The sequence below is a fragment of the Myripristis murdjan genome, chromosome 6, assembly GCF_902150065.1.
Source record: "Myripristis murdjan chromosome 6, fMyrMur1.1, whole genome shotgun sequence".
Classification (NCBI taxonomy): Eukaryota; Metazoa; Chordata; class Actinopteri; order Holocentriformes; family Holocentridae; genus Myripristis; species Myripristis murdjan.
In genome coordinates, this window is record NC_043985.1 from 14,704,378 (window position 1) to 14,723,805 (window position 19,428).

General features: G+C 41.3%; 1 protein-coding gene and 1 long non-coding RNA gene across 4 annotated transcripts in view; one reads left to right on the plus strand and one right to left on the minus strand.

The window, feature by feature from the left end:
- srpk2 (SRSF protein kinase 2) overlaps positions 1-19,428 on the plus strand; it is a 100,929-nt gene that overhangs the window by 47,668 nt on the left and 33,833 nt on the right. For all 3 annotated transcript variants that reach the window (XM_030054512.1, XM_030054511.1, XM_030054513.1), the window contains 4 exons: positions 1-50; positions 1,038-1,125; positions 1,213-1,319; positions 3,352-3,517. The exon at positions 1-50 is cut by the window's left edge and continues 38 nt beyond it. In XM_030054512.1, the coding sequence (XP_029910372.1) occupies positions 1-50; positions 1,038-1,125; positions 1,213-1,319; positions 3,352-3,517 (411 nt within the window). The remainder of the gene's footprint in view (positions 51-1,037; positions 1,126-1,212; positions 1,320-3,351; positions 3,518-19,428) is intronic.
- On the minus strand, positions 6,167-6,727 carry LOC115361179 (uncharacterized). Its single transcript, XR_003928392.1, has 3 exons — positions 6,630-6,727; positions 6,415-6,486; positions 6,167-6,221 (listed from the first exon to the last, which is right to left on the minus strand). It is a non-coding gene; the product is annotated as an uncharacterized LOC115361179 (long non-coding RNA).

The window sequence follows — 19,428 nt, forward strand, 5'->3', positions numbered from 1 at the left end:
CCCAGCACTACACAGAGACGGCCCTGGATGAGATCAAACTGCTGCGATGTGTGAGCAGCACATTCGTTTTGACTTTCGATGTCAGATCATCATTTCCGCCCTCCTTCCTTCTGCGTATTCTTTTTTCTTCTTTTCTTCGTCACCTCTTACGCGCTTTCCACCAGCTTCTTCACTCTCTTTCTTCTTTTCTTCATTCACAAATGTACTCCTTCCTTCCCTCCATCATTCTTTTCCTCTTATTCCTGCCCTTCCTTTTCCTTTCCTTTCATCTTGTCTTATCCCTTCTTAATTCCTGTCTTTTCCTCCAAGGTTCCTCCCTTGCAAGTTTTTGCTCTCCTGTCTCCCTAATTTCTTCTCACTTTCTTTCCCATCCCCCATTTTATTTCATATTTCCTTATTACACTCAGTTGTTTGCTCTTCCTTCTTTCCTTCCTTAATTCTTCCAGTCATATTTTCCTTCCTCCTTTTCCTTATTTCCTTTCTTCCTTCCCTCCTTTTGTCTTTCACTCCAACTTGCCTTTCCCATCCTCTCCTCTGATGTTCACTCTTTTGTTAATTTATTTATCCCTTTCTCCCTTCTTTCCTTCCTTGCATGCTTTTTTCCCCTCTTTTTCATTCAATTCGCTTCCTCTCCTTCCTCATTGATTTTATTTCTCCCTCCTACCTTATCTTTCCTCTGCCTTCCTTCCTTGTTTCCCTTCTTCTTTCTCCCCTTCCTTCTTTCCTTCATCCCTCCTCTCTGTCCTTCCTTCCCAAACATACCCTGGTCATTTATGTTGCATGGTTGCTGGAAGGAATTAGTCTTGGTATAATCAATTTTTCAGCATCTTCATAGTGTATACCTGTCTCCTTTTCTCTCTTCCTTTCTCACTTCTTGTTCTCTCTCGTTCCCTCTCACCCCCTCTCACCTCATCTTCTTCTTCTCCTCCTTTGCTCACACCTGTCTCCCTTCCTTCATCCCTTTTCTTGTCTCTCTCACCCAACAAACACCCCCTTGTTGTGAAATGTTTTCACCCCTCTCTTTTCTTGTCTTCCAGGTGAGAGAGAGCGACCCCACTGACCCCAACAAGGACATGGTGGTTCAGCTCATAGACGACTTCAAGATCTCTGGAGTCAATGGAATACGTATCCTCATCAGAGTGTGTGTGTGTGTCTGTGTGTGTGAATGTGACATTAGACCTGGTAGTGTTGGTCCTTGACTCCCTGTTCCAGATGTGTGCATGGTGTTTGAGGTACTGGGTCACCACCTGCTGAAGTGGATCATCAAGTCCAACTATCAAGGCCTGCCACTCCCATGTGTCAAGAGCATTATCAGACAGGTAAGGACACACACACACACACACACTCACACACACAAATGGCACTACAGTGGTCCCTCGTTAATCGCGGGAGTTACGTTCTAAAAATAACCCGCAATAGGCGAAATCCGCGAAGTAGTCAGCTTTATTTTTGACAATTATTATAGATGTTTTAAGGCTGTAAAACCCCTCACTACACACTTTATACACTTTTCTCAGGCAGGCATTAACATTTTCTCACTTTTCTCTCTTGTTTAAACACTCTCAAAGTTCAAACCTTCGTAGAAAAATAAGTCCAGTAAAAAAAAAAAAAAAGCATGCAAAATTGCACTAAAAAAAATCCGCGAAACTGCGAGGCCACGAAAAGTGAACCGCGTTATAGCGAGGGACAACTGTACATTATGTGTGCATCTCACCCCCGCAAAAACACATTTTTGTCCTTGCACTTTTGCAAGAGTATGGATCTGTGTCTGTCCATCTGTCTGTTTGCCTGTTTATTCATTCATTCATTTGTCATATGTGATGTCTCTGACACTGCTGGCTGAATATTGATGAAATTTGAGAACATTCATCTCATCACTAGAATCCAGCATTATTAAAATTACACTGACTGGCCAAATGGGGGCACTGCAAAACAAGTCAAAACAAGCTGACAAATTTGTTACTGATTGAACCAGGGGGTGACTTCATTCATGAGCAATGACATGTAATCAGGGAGGGGTTTTTCTCTGTCAGCTCTTACTTATACCCCTTTTACAGTGACCTAAATTCCCACTAGCACCTGGGACTTGAGCTCAGTGTAAACCTGTTAACCTGTATTTCAGTACCAAGTTCTAAAGCGTCCCAGGTATTTATCAACTTTGGCTCCAGTTGTCAGAGGTGTAAATGTGTCACCTGCTAATGTGCAACCTGCATTAAACACAATAGGTAGGCAATCCTAAACTCAGTATAACTTTAACCTTTGAAATGTGATAATTTACCAAAAAAAATCACTAGCCCTTGAGTTGGGCTCTCACTTGTGTTCATAATATAGTTATGATGAGATAGAGTTTGAGAAAACACTGTATTTCAGTCGGGTTTGAAGACTGTGACACCAGGTTTGCAGTTTGGGATTCTTGCTCCTTTTTTGGGTAGCCCCAGGTAAAAAAATAAATAAATAAATAAAAATGGATAAAACATGCATTTTGCTTGAATGTGCACTGCTTTACACTGAGCTAAATTCCTTGATAGTTTTGGGATTTTAGGTCAGAGTAAAAGGGGTATCAGTGTCCAGCCCAGTGCAACAGGCTTGTATTGTTGGAAAAATTGGGTTTTCAATAGGAGATTGATGAAGAATGTAAGTGCTCCTCATTCACTTTCCTTGCCCAGACTACCACTTTGAAATGCAAGGGATGGACTGTGAAAAACAGAATGAAAAGAAAGGAAAAGAGTAATGAGCTAAGATTTTTTTTTTTTTTTAAAAAAAGGGGGAATTACAGACTTTAGAGAGCAAGACAGAAACTCAGAGAGTAACACTGATACCCGCCACCTGGCCTGCTAATACAGTGCATGCTATTGTGCAGGTCACACTTTTTTCCAGTGCTTTTGCCTTCCTTAGACACAGGACCTCCAGGCAACCCCCTACCACCCACTCCCCCACCCTCACCCACTTCCTGACAAGCATGTGAACTTATCTACCCATTTCACCCACTGCCAGCGTCCTGCCTCTTGAAAGCCAAGCTGAATATGAATAGAAACAAATTGAGACTGTTCTCTGCTTTAAACCCCGGTGCCTCTGGACAGAAGCACGAGATGAGAAACATAAAAAAAAACAGCCTTGTCCGCCCTAAGAGAATGATGTGCATTAAAATAATGGCTAATTTGACACAAAGAAAGAAAAGGAATGAGAAGGAGAAAAAGGAGAGAGAGAGAGTAAAATAAATGAGGCAGGGAGGGAGAGAGTATACCTCCATTTATGCATGTATCCATGCTCAAAGTGGCTGTTTTTGTATGTTTTTCAGTTGATATATATGTGTGTGTGTGTGTGTGTGTGTGTGTGCGAATGTATTTGCAGGTCTTGCAGGGCCTGGACTACCTCCACAGTAAGTGTAAGATCATCCACACGGACATCAAGCCGGAGAACATCCTGATGTGTGTGGATGATGCCTTTGTTAGGCGCATGGCAGTAGAGGCGACTGAGTGGCAGAAGGCAGGTGCACCGCCACCCTCCGGATCTGCAGGTAGGACACACTCTGCAGATGAAGACGGTCTAAATCTGCCTTCAGTGTTGTTGTCTTTTCACATCTGGAATTGCAGAGTAACATAAGCAGTACGGTAGGTTCTACTGGACAGTGTTCTCTGCTGTGCCTCTTATCACATCATGCAGAATGCCACTAAAAACCTCAAATCTGACGTGCCTCAACAGTGGACCCTAGCATGAGCAGCAGCCATAGCACATGCTTGTTCTTGTTGCCAGGACTCAACTCATATTTAAAAAGTTTATTAATGGAATATTACAGCAAGCAACCTACTAAAAAATTGCACAGCATTCATAAACCGGTCAGAGCTCTGGTGAATCTATAAATATTTATCCATGTAAAATCTAAGGCAAGAGAGGAAGTGATACAGATTAAAGTGCATTGTACACGCATTGCAAAAATTTTGATTAAATGTTCTCCCCAAAACACACAATTTAAACTTAGAAGAGATGGTACAGGTCATACATTTTAAATAAAGATACACCTTATCAGTAGTTTTACTAAAAATACATAAATTAGTAAATAAGGTACAAACACAACCCCTGGAAATGTCTTTTCAAAATAAAAATAAAAACCCTTTCCACCCTTTCGTTTGTATTGCTTGTTAAAATTCTCTGTTCATCATCTAGTGCAGCGACATTGCACCGCCAGACACACACTTTTAATGGTTTAACTGCACTGAAATCAAGGGAGTATTTCAGAGAGTATTTTCCAGTATATGACATATTTTAGTGCTCTGAGGACTAAGAGGTAACATCGAATACACAAAATGTGTATATTGTCATGGTCATTATGCTAGAGGTCAGTCATCTTTTACCTGTCATTTAAATTTTGTTTCAGTGTAAAATCTTCATAGCTGGCCACTGTACATGAGTGAAATCAGCTAATCAGGGCTAAATGAGCAATATGCACCCCCACTGTTGCCAACCAATCAGAGTGGTGACTCATTTTGTTTGGGTTCAGTCCCCTAAAGGCCTGAACATTTTGCTCATGTGTAAAATCAATCAATCATGACATAAAATTGCTGAGAAAGTGAAAATGCTGCATCTCGATTGCCCTGGATTTAAATATTCAGGTTCAAGGATAGAGACAGCGCTGTTGCCTTGACAACACTGATTACATTACATTCATTTCATTATTTTAGCACTGTGTAGTACCCTCAGGGATCAATAAAGTATTTCTGATTGTGATTATGATTCAGATAGTGAGTGAGCAGCTAGGGGAGCTAGTGTCTTAGATTTAGGCAGCACCTTATTACTGCAAAAATTGAACTGAACTGACTTTTTCTGGTTGTACACATGCATGCGTATGAACATGGACACCATGAGTCCTAACTACAAACTAACCCCAACCCAGTGAGTCCTCCCTTTGGAGAACTTTCCTCTGTCCTTGTTAGGACATTCAGTCCACATAACTATGGAAATAAAGAACGAGAACACACACACACACACACACACACACACATACGTGTTTACATGATATATCAGGACTTATGACAAAAACGTGAAAAATGGGGACCTGGCTTCCCCAGGGTCCTAGAGCCCTGGGAATTAAAGTAATTCCCACCCATGGTTTTAGGAATACACCCATCTGTTGAGATTTTGTCTAAGGCAACATTTTGGTCAGACCTGATTTTAATGCGACTTGTGAGGACATTTTCATGTTCATGTGACTTATGAGGCCCAGAGCAACACACACTGATGTTTCATGTTTAAGTGAATTGTGAAGCCCATAGATACACACTAATTTTTCAAGTTTATGTGACTTATATGGACCTAGTAATACACATAATAGGGTCTGTATTTGCTCCTGTTACATATGTTTGAAATATCTCCATAAGAAGCATAGGAGTACAATAAAAAACAAAAACTAAAAAAAAAGAATGGTTACCAGTTAGGTAACATCTGAGCTGTTCAGAGTCTCTTTAAAAAGTTAACTTAAGAAGGGACATAGCTCATAAATGTGGTCAATCTACTGTTGAAGTCTCATGATTGTGTATTTATGAATTTTGTACTAAATGTTTGAGTGAAAAATAATTTAAATAAAAGATGGGACACTTTATGTCTTTCTTACTTTTATTAATTGCTACTCATATGTAAAGTAACTTCAACACTTAACACATAGTGTAGACCACCCACAACCCAGGAACTTTGCCTCCTTTCCTCCACTGCAGTAGACATGGCTCCTTCATGAAATGAACGAGCATCTGTCTCCTTAGTATCTTTCTATAAAACAGAACACAACTAGAAAACAAAAGTGACCAGGAGAGTGAGGGTTGAAAAAAACACGCTTCCACAGCGTCCATGAATACAAATCAACATCCGAACGTTTGGCAGCTACAGTCAAGCTTATGTGGCATGCTTGTGCAAGAAGCCAACAACAGAAGTCATTCAAGGAGAACATCAAAACGATACCTAATACACACATTAACACTAGACATCTGAAACTGTAGTCGAGCCACAGTTGGCATGTTCTGCTTCTAGCTATTCATCTTCCTTTTTAATGCTATGATTCTGTTGTGAATGTAGTATTTGATCGCAGCCCAGTCTCGGTCTTTCAGAGCTACTGGCTCTGCCTGGATGCAGGAGTCACAGTCCTTTTTACCTGCAGCTTGTTATGAAATGCATCATGTGCCGCTCAACAGCCTTGACTTCATCACCTGTCCACTTGCTTCTCGTCTTCCCAGCTGTCATAAATGGAAACAAACAAACAAAACCAAAAAAAAAAAAAAAATTATTAACAAAGGAACAATGGCTCTGCTAAAGTGAAAAATGGGTGATATGATAGAAAAGATTCTAGTTAGTAGTTATATGAAAGTATCCAGCATTCATCAATACAGTTTTCTAATGAAGCAATGTGAATACAAAATGTTTATTTACCTTGCTTTCCTTTGGAGCCGTTTGAAGAAGCTTGAGACGTAATCACTTGAAGTGCTGTGTTCTGCTGGGAATCTGAAAGGATGAGTTAGAATATATTTTATGTTAAAAGCACAGATTCACATACTGCCATCTCTGTGAAGGCAAGACAAGATTTGTTTTCATCGTGAGTACATTCACTTCAAACATTTTGTATTTGCGTGCCCATTATATTTTACCATGTCTTGGTTGAGTGTTGCTGCTGTTTACGTTGTCCAGGGTGGTTGAGTCAGAAGTGCCCTCCATGTTGTCCAGGGTGGTTGAGTCAGGTGCCGGCTGCATTGACTTTGAATGTAAGGAACATGTGTTAGTAAAGACTAATTCACATGAGGATCTGGGCTTATGATGCAAGACTCTAAAGAAGTTGCTAAAACTGTACACTATCTGCTCCCAACAATATGAGGACAATGTAACACACACTCTAAACACGCTGGGACGTACCATACGGGGACGTCACCTGACACACACTCAGGTCTTACCCAAGCTAAAACAATATGAGGACAATGTAACACACACTCTACACACGCTGGGACGTACCATACGGGGACATTACCTGACACACACTCAGTTCTTGCTAAAACAATATGAGGACAATGTAACACACACTCTACACACGCTGGGACGTACCATACAGGGACGTCACCTGACACACACTCAGGTCTTGCTAAAACAATATGAGGACAATGTAACACACACTCTACACACGCTGGAACGTACCATACGGGGACGTCACCTGACACACACTCAGGTCTTGCTAAAACAATATGAGGACATGACGACTCAACAGCTAAAGAGTCAGTGTTTCTGACTTCTAAGTTGTCTTGTTGTTGTCAAAAAAAGCTCCTGACCCTCACAGTAATGTCAACGGATCTACCTCTCTAAGAATTAAATGATGTGAACTGACAAGCAGTAGGTTAAATGGGCAAAAACATTCGCAAAAGGGGAAAAAAGTTGAATTTTGTGAAAATTAATATCAATGTCATGTTTTGAGGATTAGCGAGGTCTAGCAAATGGTAGAGCTCATTTCTTTCTGCAGTGGTATTCAGAAACAAGTCATGTTTGCGAACACTGACACTGACACTGCAAACATTTTCAACTAAATGTTTGTGTTCATAGAGTGAAAAAGCATTTAATTCATGCATTGGACTCAACGGACGAATCTACTTAATTTAAATAGAAACAATAACCTGTTGGAAGGATGAAATGGATCTCTGGCTCCCTTCTGGCTGTGCTGAAGGTTGAGCTGGGATCTCTCCACTTGGTGTCTGCAACAAAATACACCAACAGCCTGTTAGAATCCATATGATAATACTGAGTATTTCTATCTAGTTAATGAATTAGTGATCATAGTTATTTCAGTGAAAATAAATTCCTTCGCCCTGTCTGTCAAAATCAACTTTGGGGTGAGCCTCATTTCTCAGGTCAAGGGCTGCATTGACTTTGAATGTAAGGAACACGTGTTAGTAAAGACTAATTCACATGAGGATCTGGGCTTATGATGCAAGACTCTAAAGAAATTGCTAAAACTGTACACTATCTGCTCCCAACAATATGAGGACAATGTAACACACACTCTAGACACGCTGGGACGTACCATACGGGGACGTCACCTGACACACACTCAGGTCTTACCCAAGCTAAAACAATATGAGGACCCTGTAACACACACTCTAGACACGCTGGGACGTACCATACGGGGACGTCACCTGACACACACTCAGGTCTTACCCAAGCTAAAACAATATGAGGACACTGTAACACACACTCTAGACACGCTGGGACGTACCATACGGGGACGTCACCTGACACACACTCAGGTCTTACCCAAGCTAAAATAATATGAGGACAATGTAACACACACTCTAGACACGCTGGGACGTACCATACGGGGATGTCACCTGACACACACTCAGGTCTTACCCAAGCTAAAACAATATGAGGACAATGTAACACACTCTACACACACTGGGACGTACCATACGGGGACGTCACCTGACACACACTCAGGTCTTGCTAAAACAATATGAGGACATGACGACTCAACAGCTAAAGAGTCAGTGTTTCTGACTTCTAAGTTGTCTTGTTGTTGTCAAAGAAAGCTCCTGACCCTCACAGTAATGTCAGCCGATCTACCTCTCTAAGAATTAAATGATATGAACTGACAAGCAGTAGGTTAAATGGGCAAAAACATTCGCAAAAGGGGAAAAAAGTCGAATTTTGTGAGAATTAATATCAATGTCATGTTTTGAGGATTAGCGAGGTCTTGCAAATGGTAGAGCTCATTTCTTTCTGCAGTGGTATTCAGAAACAAGTCATGTTTGCGAACACTGACACTGACACTGCAAACATTTTCAACTAAATGTTTGTGTTCATAGAGTGAAAAAGCATTTAATTCATGCATTGGACTCAACGGACGAATCTACTTAATTTAAATAGAAACAATAACCTGTTGGAAGGATGAAATGGATCTCTGGCTCCCTTCTGGCTGTGCTGAAGGTTGAGCTGGGATCTCTCCACTTGGTGTCTGCAACAAAATACACCAACAGCCTGTTAGAAATACTCAGTATTATCATATGGATCCTATCTAGTTAATCAATTAATGATCATTGTTATTTCAGTGAAAATAAATTCCTTCGCCCTGTCTGTCAAAATCAACTTTGGGGTGAGCCTCATTTCTCAGGTCAAGGGCTGCATTGACTTTGAATGTAAGGAACACGTGTTAGTAAAGACTAATTCACATGAGGATCTGGGCTTATGATGCAAGACTCTAAAGAAGTTGCTAAAACTGTACACTATCTGCTCCCAACAATATGAGGACAATGTAACACACACGCTACACACGCTGGGACGAACCATACGGGGACGTCACCTGACACACACTCAGGTCTTACCCAAGCTAAGACAATATGAGGACAATGTAACACACACTCTACACACGCTGGGACGTACCATACGGGGACGTTACCTGACACACACTCAGGTCTTACCCAAGCTAAGACATTATGAGGACAATGTAACACACACTCTACACACGCTGGGACGTACCATACGGGGACGTCACCTGGCACACACTCAGGACAATGTAACACACACTCTACACACGCTGGGACGTACCATACAGGGACGTCACCTGACACACACTCAGGTCTTGCTAAAACAATATGAGGACATGACGACTCAACAGGTAAAGAGTCAGTGTTTCTGACTTCTAAGTTGTCTTGTTGTTGTCAAAGAAAGCTCCTGACCCTCACAGTAATGTCAGCCGATCTACCTCTCTAAGAATTAAATGATATGAACTGACAAGCAGTAGGTTAAATGGTCAAAAACATGCGCAAAAAGAGAAAAAAGTCGAATTTTGCGAGAATTAATATCAATGTCATGTTTTGAGGATTAGCGAGGTCTAGCAAATGGTAGAGCTCATTTCTTTCTGCAGTGGTATTCAGAAACAAGTCATGTTTCCTAACACTGAAACTGACACTGCATACATTTTCAACTAAATGTTTGTTTTCATAGAGTGAAAAAGCATTTAATTCATGCATTGGACTCAACGGACAAATCTACTTAATTTAAATAGAAACAATAACCTGTTGGAAGGATGAAGTGGATCTCTGGCTCCCTTCTGGCTTTGCTGAAGGTTGAGCTGGGATCTCTCCACTTGGTGTCTGCAACAAAATACACCAACAGCCTGTTAGAATCCATATGATAATACTGAGTATTTCTATCTAGTTAATGAATTAGTGATCATAGTTATTTCAGTGAAAATAAATTCCTTCGCCCTGTCTGTCAAAATCAACTTTGGGGTGAGCCTCATTTCTCAGGTCAAGGGCTGCATTGACTTTGAATGTAAGGAACACGTGTTAGTAAAGACTAATTCACATGAGGATCTGGGCTTATGATGCAAGACTCTAAAGAAATTGCTAAAACTGTACACTATCTGCTCCCAACAATATGAGGACAATGTAACACACACTCTAGACACGCTGGGACGTACCATACGGGGACGTCACCTGACACACACTCAGGTCTTACCCAAGCTAAAACAATATGAGGACACTGTAACACACACTCTAGACACGCTGGGACGTACCATGCGGGGACGTCACCTGACACACACTCAGGTCTTACCCAAGCTAAAACAATATGAGGACACTGTAACACACACTCTAGACACGCTGGGACGTACCATACGGGGACGTCACCTGACACACACTCAGGTCTTACCCAAGCTAAAACAATATGAGGACACTGTAACACACACTCTAGACACGCTGGGACGTACCATGCGGGGACGTCACCTGACACACACTCAGGTCTTACCCAAGCTAAAACAATATGAGGACACTGTAACACACACTCTAGACACGCTGGGACGTACCATACGGGGACGTCACCTGACACACACTCAGGTCTTACCCAAGCTAAGACAATATGAGGACAATGTAACACACACTCTACACACGCTGGGACGTACCATACGGGGACGTCACCTGACACACACTCAGGTCTTGCTAAAACAATATGAGGACATGACGACTCAACAGCTAAAGAGTCAGTGTTTCTGACTTCTAAGTTGTCTTGTTGTTGTCAAAGAAAGCTCCTGACCCTCACAGTAATGTCAGCCGATCTACCTCTCTAAGAATTAAATGATATGAACTGACAAGCAGTAGGTTAAATGGTCAAAAACATGCGCAAAAGGAGAAAAAAGTCGAATTTTGCGAGAATTAATATCAATGTCATGTTTTGAGGATTAGCGAGGTCTAGCAAATGGTAGAGCTCATTTCTTTCTGCAGTGGTATTCAGAAACAAGTCATGTTTCCTAACACTGACACTGACACTGCATACATTTTCAACTAAATGTTTGTTTTCATAGAGTGAAAAAGCATTTAATTCATGCATTGGACTCAACGGACAAATCTACTTAATTTAAATAGAAACAATAACCTGTTGGAAGGATGAAGTGGATCTCTGGCTCCCTTCTGGCTGTGCTGAAGGTTGAGCTTGGATCTCTCCACTTGGTGTCTGCAACAAAATACACCAACAGCCTGTTAGAATCCATATGATAATACTGAGTATTTCTATCTAGTTAATGAATTAGTGATCATAGTTATTTCAGTGAAAATAAATTCCTTCGCCCTGTCTGTCAAAATCAACTTTGGGGTGAGCCTCATTTCTCGGGTCAAGGGCTGCATTGACTTTGAATGTAAGGAACACGTGTTAGTAAAGACTAATTCACATGAGGATCTGGGCTTATGATGCAAGACTCTAAAGAAGTTGCTAAAACTGTACACTATCTGCTCCCAACAATATGAGGACAATGTAACACACACGCTACACACGCTGGGACAAACCATACGGGGACGTCACCTGACACACACTCAGGTCTTACCCAAGCTAAGACAATATGAGGACAATGTAACACACACTCTACACACGCTGGGACGTACCATACGGGGACGTTACCTGACACACACTCAGGTCTTACCCAAGCTAAGACAATGTGAGGACAATGTAACACACACTCTACACACGCTGGGACGTACCATACGGGGACGTCACCTGGCACACACTCAGGACAATGTAACACACACTCTACACACGCTGGGACGTACCATACAGGGACGTCACCTGACACACACTCAGGTCTTGCTAAAACAATATGAGGACATGACGACTCAACAGCTAAAGAGTCAGTGTTTCTGACTTCTAAGTTGTCTTGTTGTTGTCAAAGAAAGCTCCTGACCCTCACAGTAATGTCAGCCGATCTACCTCTCTAAGAATTAAATGATATGAACTGACAAGCAGTAGGTTAAATGGTCAAAAACATGCGCAAAAGGAGAAAAAAGTCGAATTTTGCGAGAATTAATATCAATGTCATGTTTTGAGGATTAGCGAGGTCTAGCAAATGGTAGAGCTCATTTCTTTCTGCAGTGGTATTCAGAAACAAGTCATGTGTCCTAACACTGACACTGACACTGCATACATTTTCAACTAAATGTTTGTTTTCATAGAGTGAAAAAGCATTTAATTCATGCATTGGACTCAACGGACAAATCTACTTAATTTAAATAGAAACAATAACCTGTTGGAAGGATGAAGTGGATCTCTGGCTCCCGGCTGTGCTGAAGGTTGAGCTGGGATCTTTCCACTTGGTGTCTGCAACAAAATACACCAACAGCCTGTTATAATCCATATGATAATACTGAGTATTTCTATCTAGTTAATGAATTAGTGATCATAGTTATTTCAGTGAAAATAAATTCCTTCGCCCTGTCTGTCAAAATCAACTTTGGGGTGAGCCTCATTTCTCAGGTCAAGGGCTGCATTGACTTTGAATGTAAGGAACACGTGTTAGTAAAGACTAATTCACATGAGGATCTGGGCTTATGATGCAAGACTCAAAAGAAATTGGTAAAACTGTATGAGGACATGACGACTCAACAGCTAAAGAGTCAGTGTTTCTGACTTCTAAGTTGTCTTGTTGTTGTCAAAGAAAGCTCCTGACCCTCACAGTAATGTCAACGGATCTACCTCTCTAAGAATTAAATGATGTGAACTGACAAGAGGGCTGTACTACGAAGGAGGCTCAACATAGCCAGGCTTTGTGTTCACTATCAGGCTCAACAAAACCTAAAGCTCCAGTCAAAGTTAAGTGGTATCACGTCGTTGGTTCTCATCAAGGTTTGTTAAGTCCGGCTGTCAGCTTTGTGCTCTGTGCGCATTCACAGAAAAGGGGGCATTTTGGCGTCATATGATTCTACTTCCGTGAAAAATGGACCGTTTACGGGCAGCATATTTCACGCAAGAGGAGCAGCTTGTCCTCATGGAAAGCTATGAAAATTTCAAAAATAAAATTAATGCTAAGAGCAACACTGTGGCCGCAAACAAGACGAGAGAGGAGAGCTGGCGATTAATTTCAAAGGAAGCACAAAGCTTGTGGATTCTGTCACTGTTATAGCCATTTTAAATAACTGCTGCAATATTCATTCAGTATTATGAATTTTAGTTTAGAAAAAGGTAACTTCAGTAGCCTTATGAGAGTGTTGCCTCGGAATTGGAGGTAAAGCCTGAGGTTAAGTCAGGTGACTGAAGGTGTGTGTGGGTGAGTCTAGCAGTGTCGGACGGAGCAGGCGGTGGTTACCATGGTCACATGACAATTTTGACCACTATTTACGCTGCTTAGAGCCACTTGTCAGTAGTTTCAGATAATTGTTCGTTACATTTGAAGTTTAACTTGAATTATGGAGCCATTTCAGTTGACGTTTGTTGGCTCCTTTTTTGTTAGATCTTTTTTTCTAAATAGGAATAAGTGGCGTATGGAGTGCGTCTGAATCACCACGGGCTGCTCCCGTCCAATCATCATGCCGTGACAGTCACCGTTATAATATAAGGGGTTTCCTTTAAAAAAAAGTAGCCTCCTATAACAAAGTCTGTGATACAACGGACTATTTCTAACAAACGTGAAGTCTGTGCACCACTAATAGTATACCTGCATTGTGCATATGTGCCACCAAACACCGGACAAAAATTACTTTTCGTGATTTCACCTGGGTGAGACAGCGCCGCTTTTATAGCCATGCGGGGTTAAACTTAACTCATAACTTGGTCGGGACCAGGTTATGAGTTAAGCATAAGTTACCATGGTGATCTAACCGGGTTAAAAGAGAGCCACCTTCGTGATACAGGAAAGCCTGGCTTTAGACTCAACATACCTCGCTAACCCGCTAAACCTGCTTCGTAGTACACCCCTAAGCAGTAGGTTAAATGGGCAAAAACATTCGCAAAAGGGGAAAAAAGTCGAATTTTGTGAGAATTAATATCAATGTCATGTTTTGAGGATTAGCGAGGTCTAGCAAATGGTAGAGCTCATTTCTTTCTGCAGTGGTATTCAGAAACAAGTCATGTTTGCGAACACTGACACTGACACTGCAAACATTTTCAACTAAACGTTTGTGTTCATAGAGTGAAAAAGCATTTAATTCATGCATTGGACTCAACGGACGAATCTACTTAATTTAAATAGAAACAATAACCTGTTGGAAGGATGAAGTGGATCTCTGGCTCCCTTCTGGCTGTGCTGAAGGTTGAGCTGGGATCTCTCCACTTGGTGTCTGCAACAAAATACACCAACAGCCTGTTAGAAATACTCAGTAGTATCATATGGATTCTATCTAGTTAATCAATTAATGATCATTGTTATTTCAGTGAAAATAAATTCCTTCGCCCTGTCTGTCAAAATCAACTTTGGGGTGAGCCTCATTTCTCAGGTCAAGGGCTGCATTGACTTTGAATGTAAGGAACACGTGTTAGTAAAGACTAATTCACATGAGGATCTGGGCTTATGATGCAAGACTCAAAAGAAATTGCTAAAACTGTGAGGACATGACGACTCAACAGCTAAAGAGTCAGTGTTTCTGACTTCTAAGTTGTCTTGTTGTTGTCAAAGAAAGCTCCTGACCCTCACAGTAATGTCAACGGATCTACCTCTCTAAGAATTAAATGATGTGAACTGACAAGAGGGCTGTACTACGAAGGAGGCTCAACATAGCCAGGCTTTGTGTTCACTATCAGGCTCAACAAAACCTAAAGCTCCAGTCAAAGTTAAGTGGTATCACGTCGTTGGTTCTCATCAAGGTTTGTTAAGTCCGACTGTCAGCTTTGTGCTCTGTGCGCATTCACAGAAAAGGGGGCATTTTGGCATCATATGATTCTACTTCCGTTAAAAATGGACCGTTCACGGGCTGCATAGTTCACGCAAGAGGAGCAGCTTGTCCTCATGGAAAGCTATGAAAATTTCAAAAATAAAATTAATGCTAAGAGCAACACTGTGGCCGCAAACAAGACGAGAGAGGAGAGCTGGCGATTAATTTCAAAGGAAGCACAAAGCCTGTGGATTCTGTCACTGTTATAGCCATTTTAAATAACTGCTGCAATATTCATTCAGTATTATGAATTTTAGTTTAGAAAAAGGTAACTTCAGTAGCCTTATGAGAGTGTTGCCTCGGAATTGGAGGTAAAGCCTGAGGCTAAGTCAGGTGACTGAAGGTGTGTGTGGGTGAGTCTAGCAGTGTCGGACGGAGCAGGCGGTGGTTACCATGGTTACATGACAATTTTGACCACTATTTACGCTGCTTAGAGCCACTTGTCAGTAGTTTCAGATAATTGTTCGTTACATTTGAAGTTTAACTTGAATTATGGAGCCATTTCAGTTGACGTTTGTTGGCTCCTTTTTTGTTAGATCTTTTTTTCTAAATAGGAATAAGTGGCGTATGGAGTGCGTCTGAATCACCACGGGCTGCTCCCGTCCAATCATCATGCCGTGACAGTCACCGTTATAATATAAGGGGTTTCCTTTAAAAAAAAGTAGCCTCCTATAACAAAGTCTGTGATACAACGGACTATTTCTAACAAACGTGAAGTCTGTGCACCACTAATAGTATACCTGCATTGTGCATATGTGCCACCAAACACCGGACAAAAATTACTTTTCGTGATTTCACCTGGGTGAGATAGCGCCGCTTTTATAGCCATGCGGGGTTAAACTTAACTCATAACTTGGTCGGGACCAGGTTATGAGTTAAGCATAAGTTACCATGGTGATCTAACCGGGTTAAAAGAGAGCCACCTTCGTGATACAGGAAAGCCTGGCTTTAGACTCAACATACCTCGCTAACCCACTGAACCTGCTTCGTAGTACACCCCTAAGCAGTAGGTTAAATGGGCAAAAACATTCGCAAAAGGGGAAAAAAGTCGAATTTTGTGAGAATTAATATCAATGTCATGTTTTGAGGATTAGCGAGGTCTAGCAAATGGTAGAGCTCATTTCTTTCTGCAGTGGTATTCAGAAACAAGTCATGTTTGCGAACACTGACACTGACACTGCAAACATTTTCAACTAAATGTTTGTGTTCATAGAGTGAAAAAGCATTTAATTCATGCATTGGACTCAACGGACGAATCTACTTAATTTAAATAGAAACAATAACCTGTTGGAAGGATGAAGTGGATCTCTGGCTCCCTTCTGGCTGTGCTGAAGGTTGAGCTGGGATCTCTCCACTTGGTGTCTGCAACAAAATACACCAACAGCCTGTTAGAAATACTCAGTAGTATCATATGGATTCTATCTAGTTAATCAATTAATGATCATTGTTATTTCAGTGAAAATAAATTCCTTCGCCCTGTCTGTCAAAATCAACTTTGGGGTGAGCCTCATTTCTCAGGTCAAGGGCTGCATTGACTTTGAATGTAAGGAACACGTGTTAGTAAAGACTAATTCACATGAGGATCTGGGCTTATGATGCAAGACTCAAAAGAAATTGCTAAAACTGTGAGGACATGACGACTCAACAGCTAAAGAGTCAGTGTTTCTGACTTCTAAGTTGTCTTGTTGTTGTCAAAGAAAGCTCCTGACCCTCACAGTAATGTCAACGGATCTACCTCTCTAAGAATTAAATGATGTGAACTGACAAGAGGGCTGTACTACGAAGGAGGCTCAACATAGCCAGGCTTTGTGTTCACTATCAGGCTCAACAAAACCTAAAGCTCCAGTCAAAGTTAAGTGGTATCACGTCGTTGGTTCTCATCAAGGTTTGTTAAGTCCGACTGTCAGCTTTGTGCTCTGTGCGCATTCACAGAAAAGGGGGCATTTTGGCATCATATGATTCTACTTCCGTTAAAAATGGACCGTTCACGGGCTGCATAGTTCACGCAAGAGGAGCAGCTTGTCCTCATGGAAAGCTATGAAAATTTCAAAAATAAAATTAATGCTAAGAGCAACACTGTGGCCGCAAACAAGACGAGAGAGGAGAGCTGGCGATTAATTTCAAAGGAAGCACAAAGCCTGTGGATTCTGTCACTGTTATAGCCATTTTAAATAACTGCTGCAATATTCATTCAGTATTATGAATTTTAGTTTAGAAAAAGGTAACTTCAGTAGCCTTATGAGAGTGTTGCCTCGGAATTGGAGGTAAAGCCTGAGGCTAAGTCAGGTGACTGAAGGTGTGTGTGGGTGAGTCTAGCAGTGTCGGACGGAGCAGGCGGTGGTTACCATGGTTACATGACAATTTTGACCACTATTTACGCTGCTTAGAGCCACTTGTCAGTAGTTTCAGATAATTGTTCGTTACATTTGAAGTTTAACTTGAATTATGGAGCCATTTCAGTTGACGTTTGTTGGCTCCTTTTTTGTTAGATCTTTTTTTCTAAATAGGAATAAGTGGCGTATGGAGTGCGTCTGAATCACCACGGGCTGCTCCCGTCCAATCATCATGCCGTGACAGTCACCGTTATAATATAAGGGGTTTCCTTTAAAAAAAAGTAGCCTCCTATAACAAAGTCTGTGATACAACGGACTATTTCTAACAAACGTGAAGTCTGTGCACCACTAATAGTATACCTGCATTGTGCATATGTGCCACCAAACACCGGACAAAAATTACTTTTCGTGATTTCACCTGGGTGAGATAGCGCCGCTTTTATAGCCATGCGGGGTTAAACTTAACTCATAACTTGGTCGGGACCAGGTTATGAGTTAAGCATAAGTTACCATGGTGATCTAACCGGGTTAAAAGAGAGCCACCTTCGTGATACAGGAAAGCCTGGCTTTAGACTCAACATACCTCGCTAACCCACTGAACCTGCTTCGTAGTACACCCCTAAGCAGTAGGTTAAATGGGCAAAAACATTCGCAAAAGGGGAAAAAAGTCGAATTTTGTGAGAATTAATATCAATGTCATGTTTTGAGGATTAGCGAGGTCTAGCAAATGGTAGAGCTCATTTCTTTCTGCAGTGGTATTCAGAAACAAGTCATGTTTGCGAACACTGACACTGACACTGCAAACATTTTCAACTAAATGTTTGTGTTCATAGAGTGAAAAAGCATTTAATTCATGCATTGGACTCAACGGACGAATCTACTTAATTTAAATAGAAACAATAACCTGTTGGAAGGATGAAGTGGATCTCTGGCTCCCTTCTGGCTGTGCTGAAGGTTGAGCTGGGATCTCTCCACTTGGTGTCTGCAACAAAATACACCAACAGCCTGTTAGAAATACTCAGTATTATCATATGGATCCTATCTAGTTAATGAATTAGTGATCATAGTTATTTCAGTGAAAATAAATTCCTTCGCCCTGTCTGTCAAAATCAACTTTGGGGTGAGCCTCATTTCTCAGGTCAAGGGCTGCATTGACTTTGAATGTAAGGAACACGTGTTAGTAAAGACTAATTCACATGAGGATCTGGGCTTATGATGCAAGACTCTAAAGAAGTTGCTAAAACTGTACACTATCTGCTCCCAACAATATGAGGACAATGTAACACACACGCTACACACGCTGGGACGAACCATACGGGGACGTCACCTGACACACACTCAGGACAATGTAACACACACTCTACACACGCTGGGACGTACCATACGGGGACGTCACCTGACACACACTCAGGTCTTGCTAAAACAATATGAGGACATGACGACTCAACAGCTAAAGAGTCAGTGTTTCTGACTTCTAAGTTGTCTTGTTGTTGTCAAAGAAAGCTCCTGACCCTCACAGTAATGTCAGCCGATCTACCTCTCTAAGAATTAAATGATATGAACTGACAAGCAGTAGGTTAAATGGTCAAAAACATGCGCAAAAGGAGAAAAAAGTCGAATTTTGCGAGAATTAATATCAATGTCATGTTTTGAGGATTAGCGAGGTCTAGCAAATGGTAGAGCTCATTTCTTTCTGCAGTGGTATTCAGAAACAAGTCATGTTTCCTAACACTGACACTGACACTGCATACATTTTCAACTAAATGTTTGTTTTCATAGAGTGAAAAAGCATTTAATTCATGCATTGGACTCAACGGACAAATCTACTTAATTTAAATAGAAACAATAACCTGTTGGAAGGATGAAGTGGATCTCTGGCTCCCTTCTGGCTGTGCTGAAGGTTGAGCTGGGATCTCTCCACTTGGTGTCTGCAACAAAATACACCA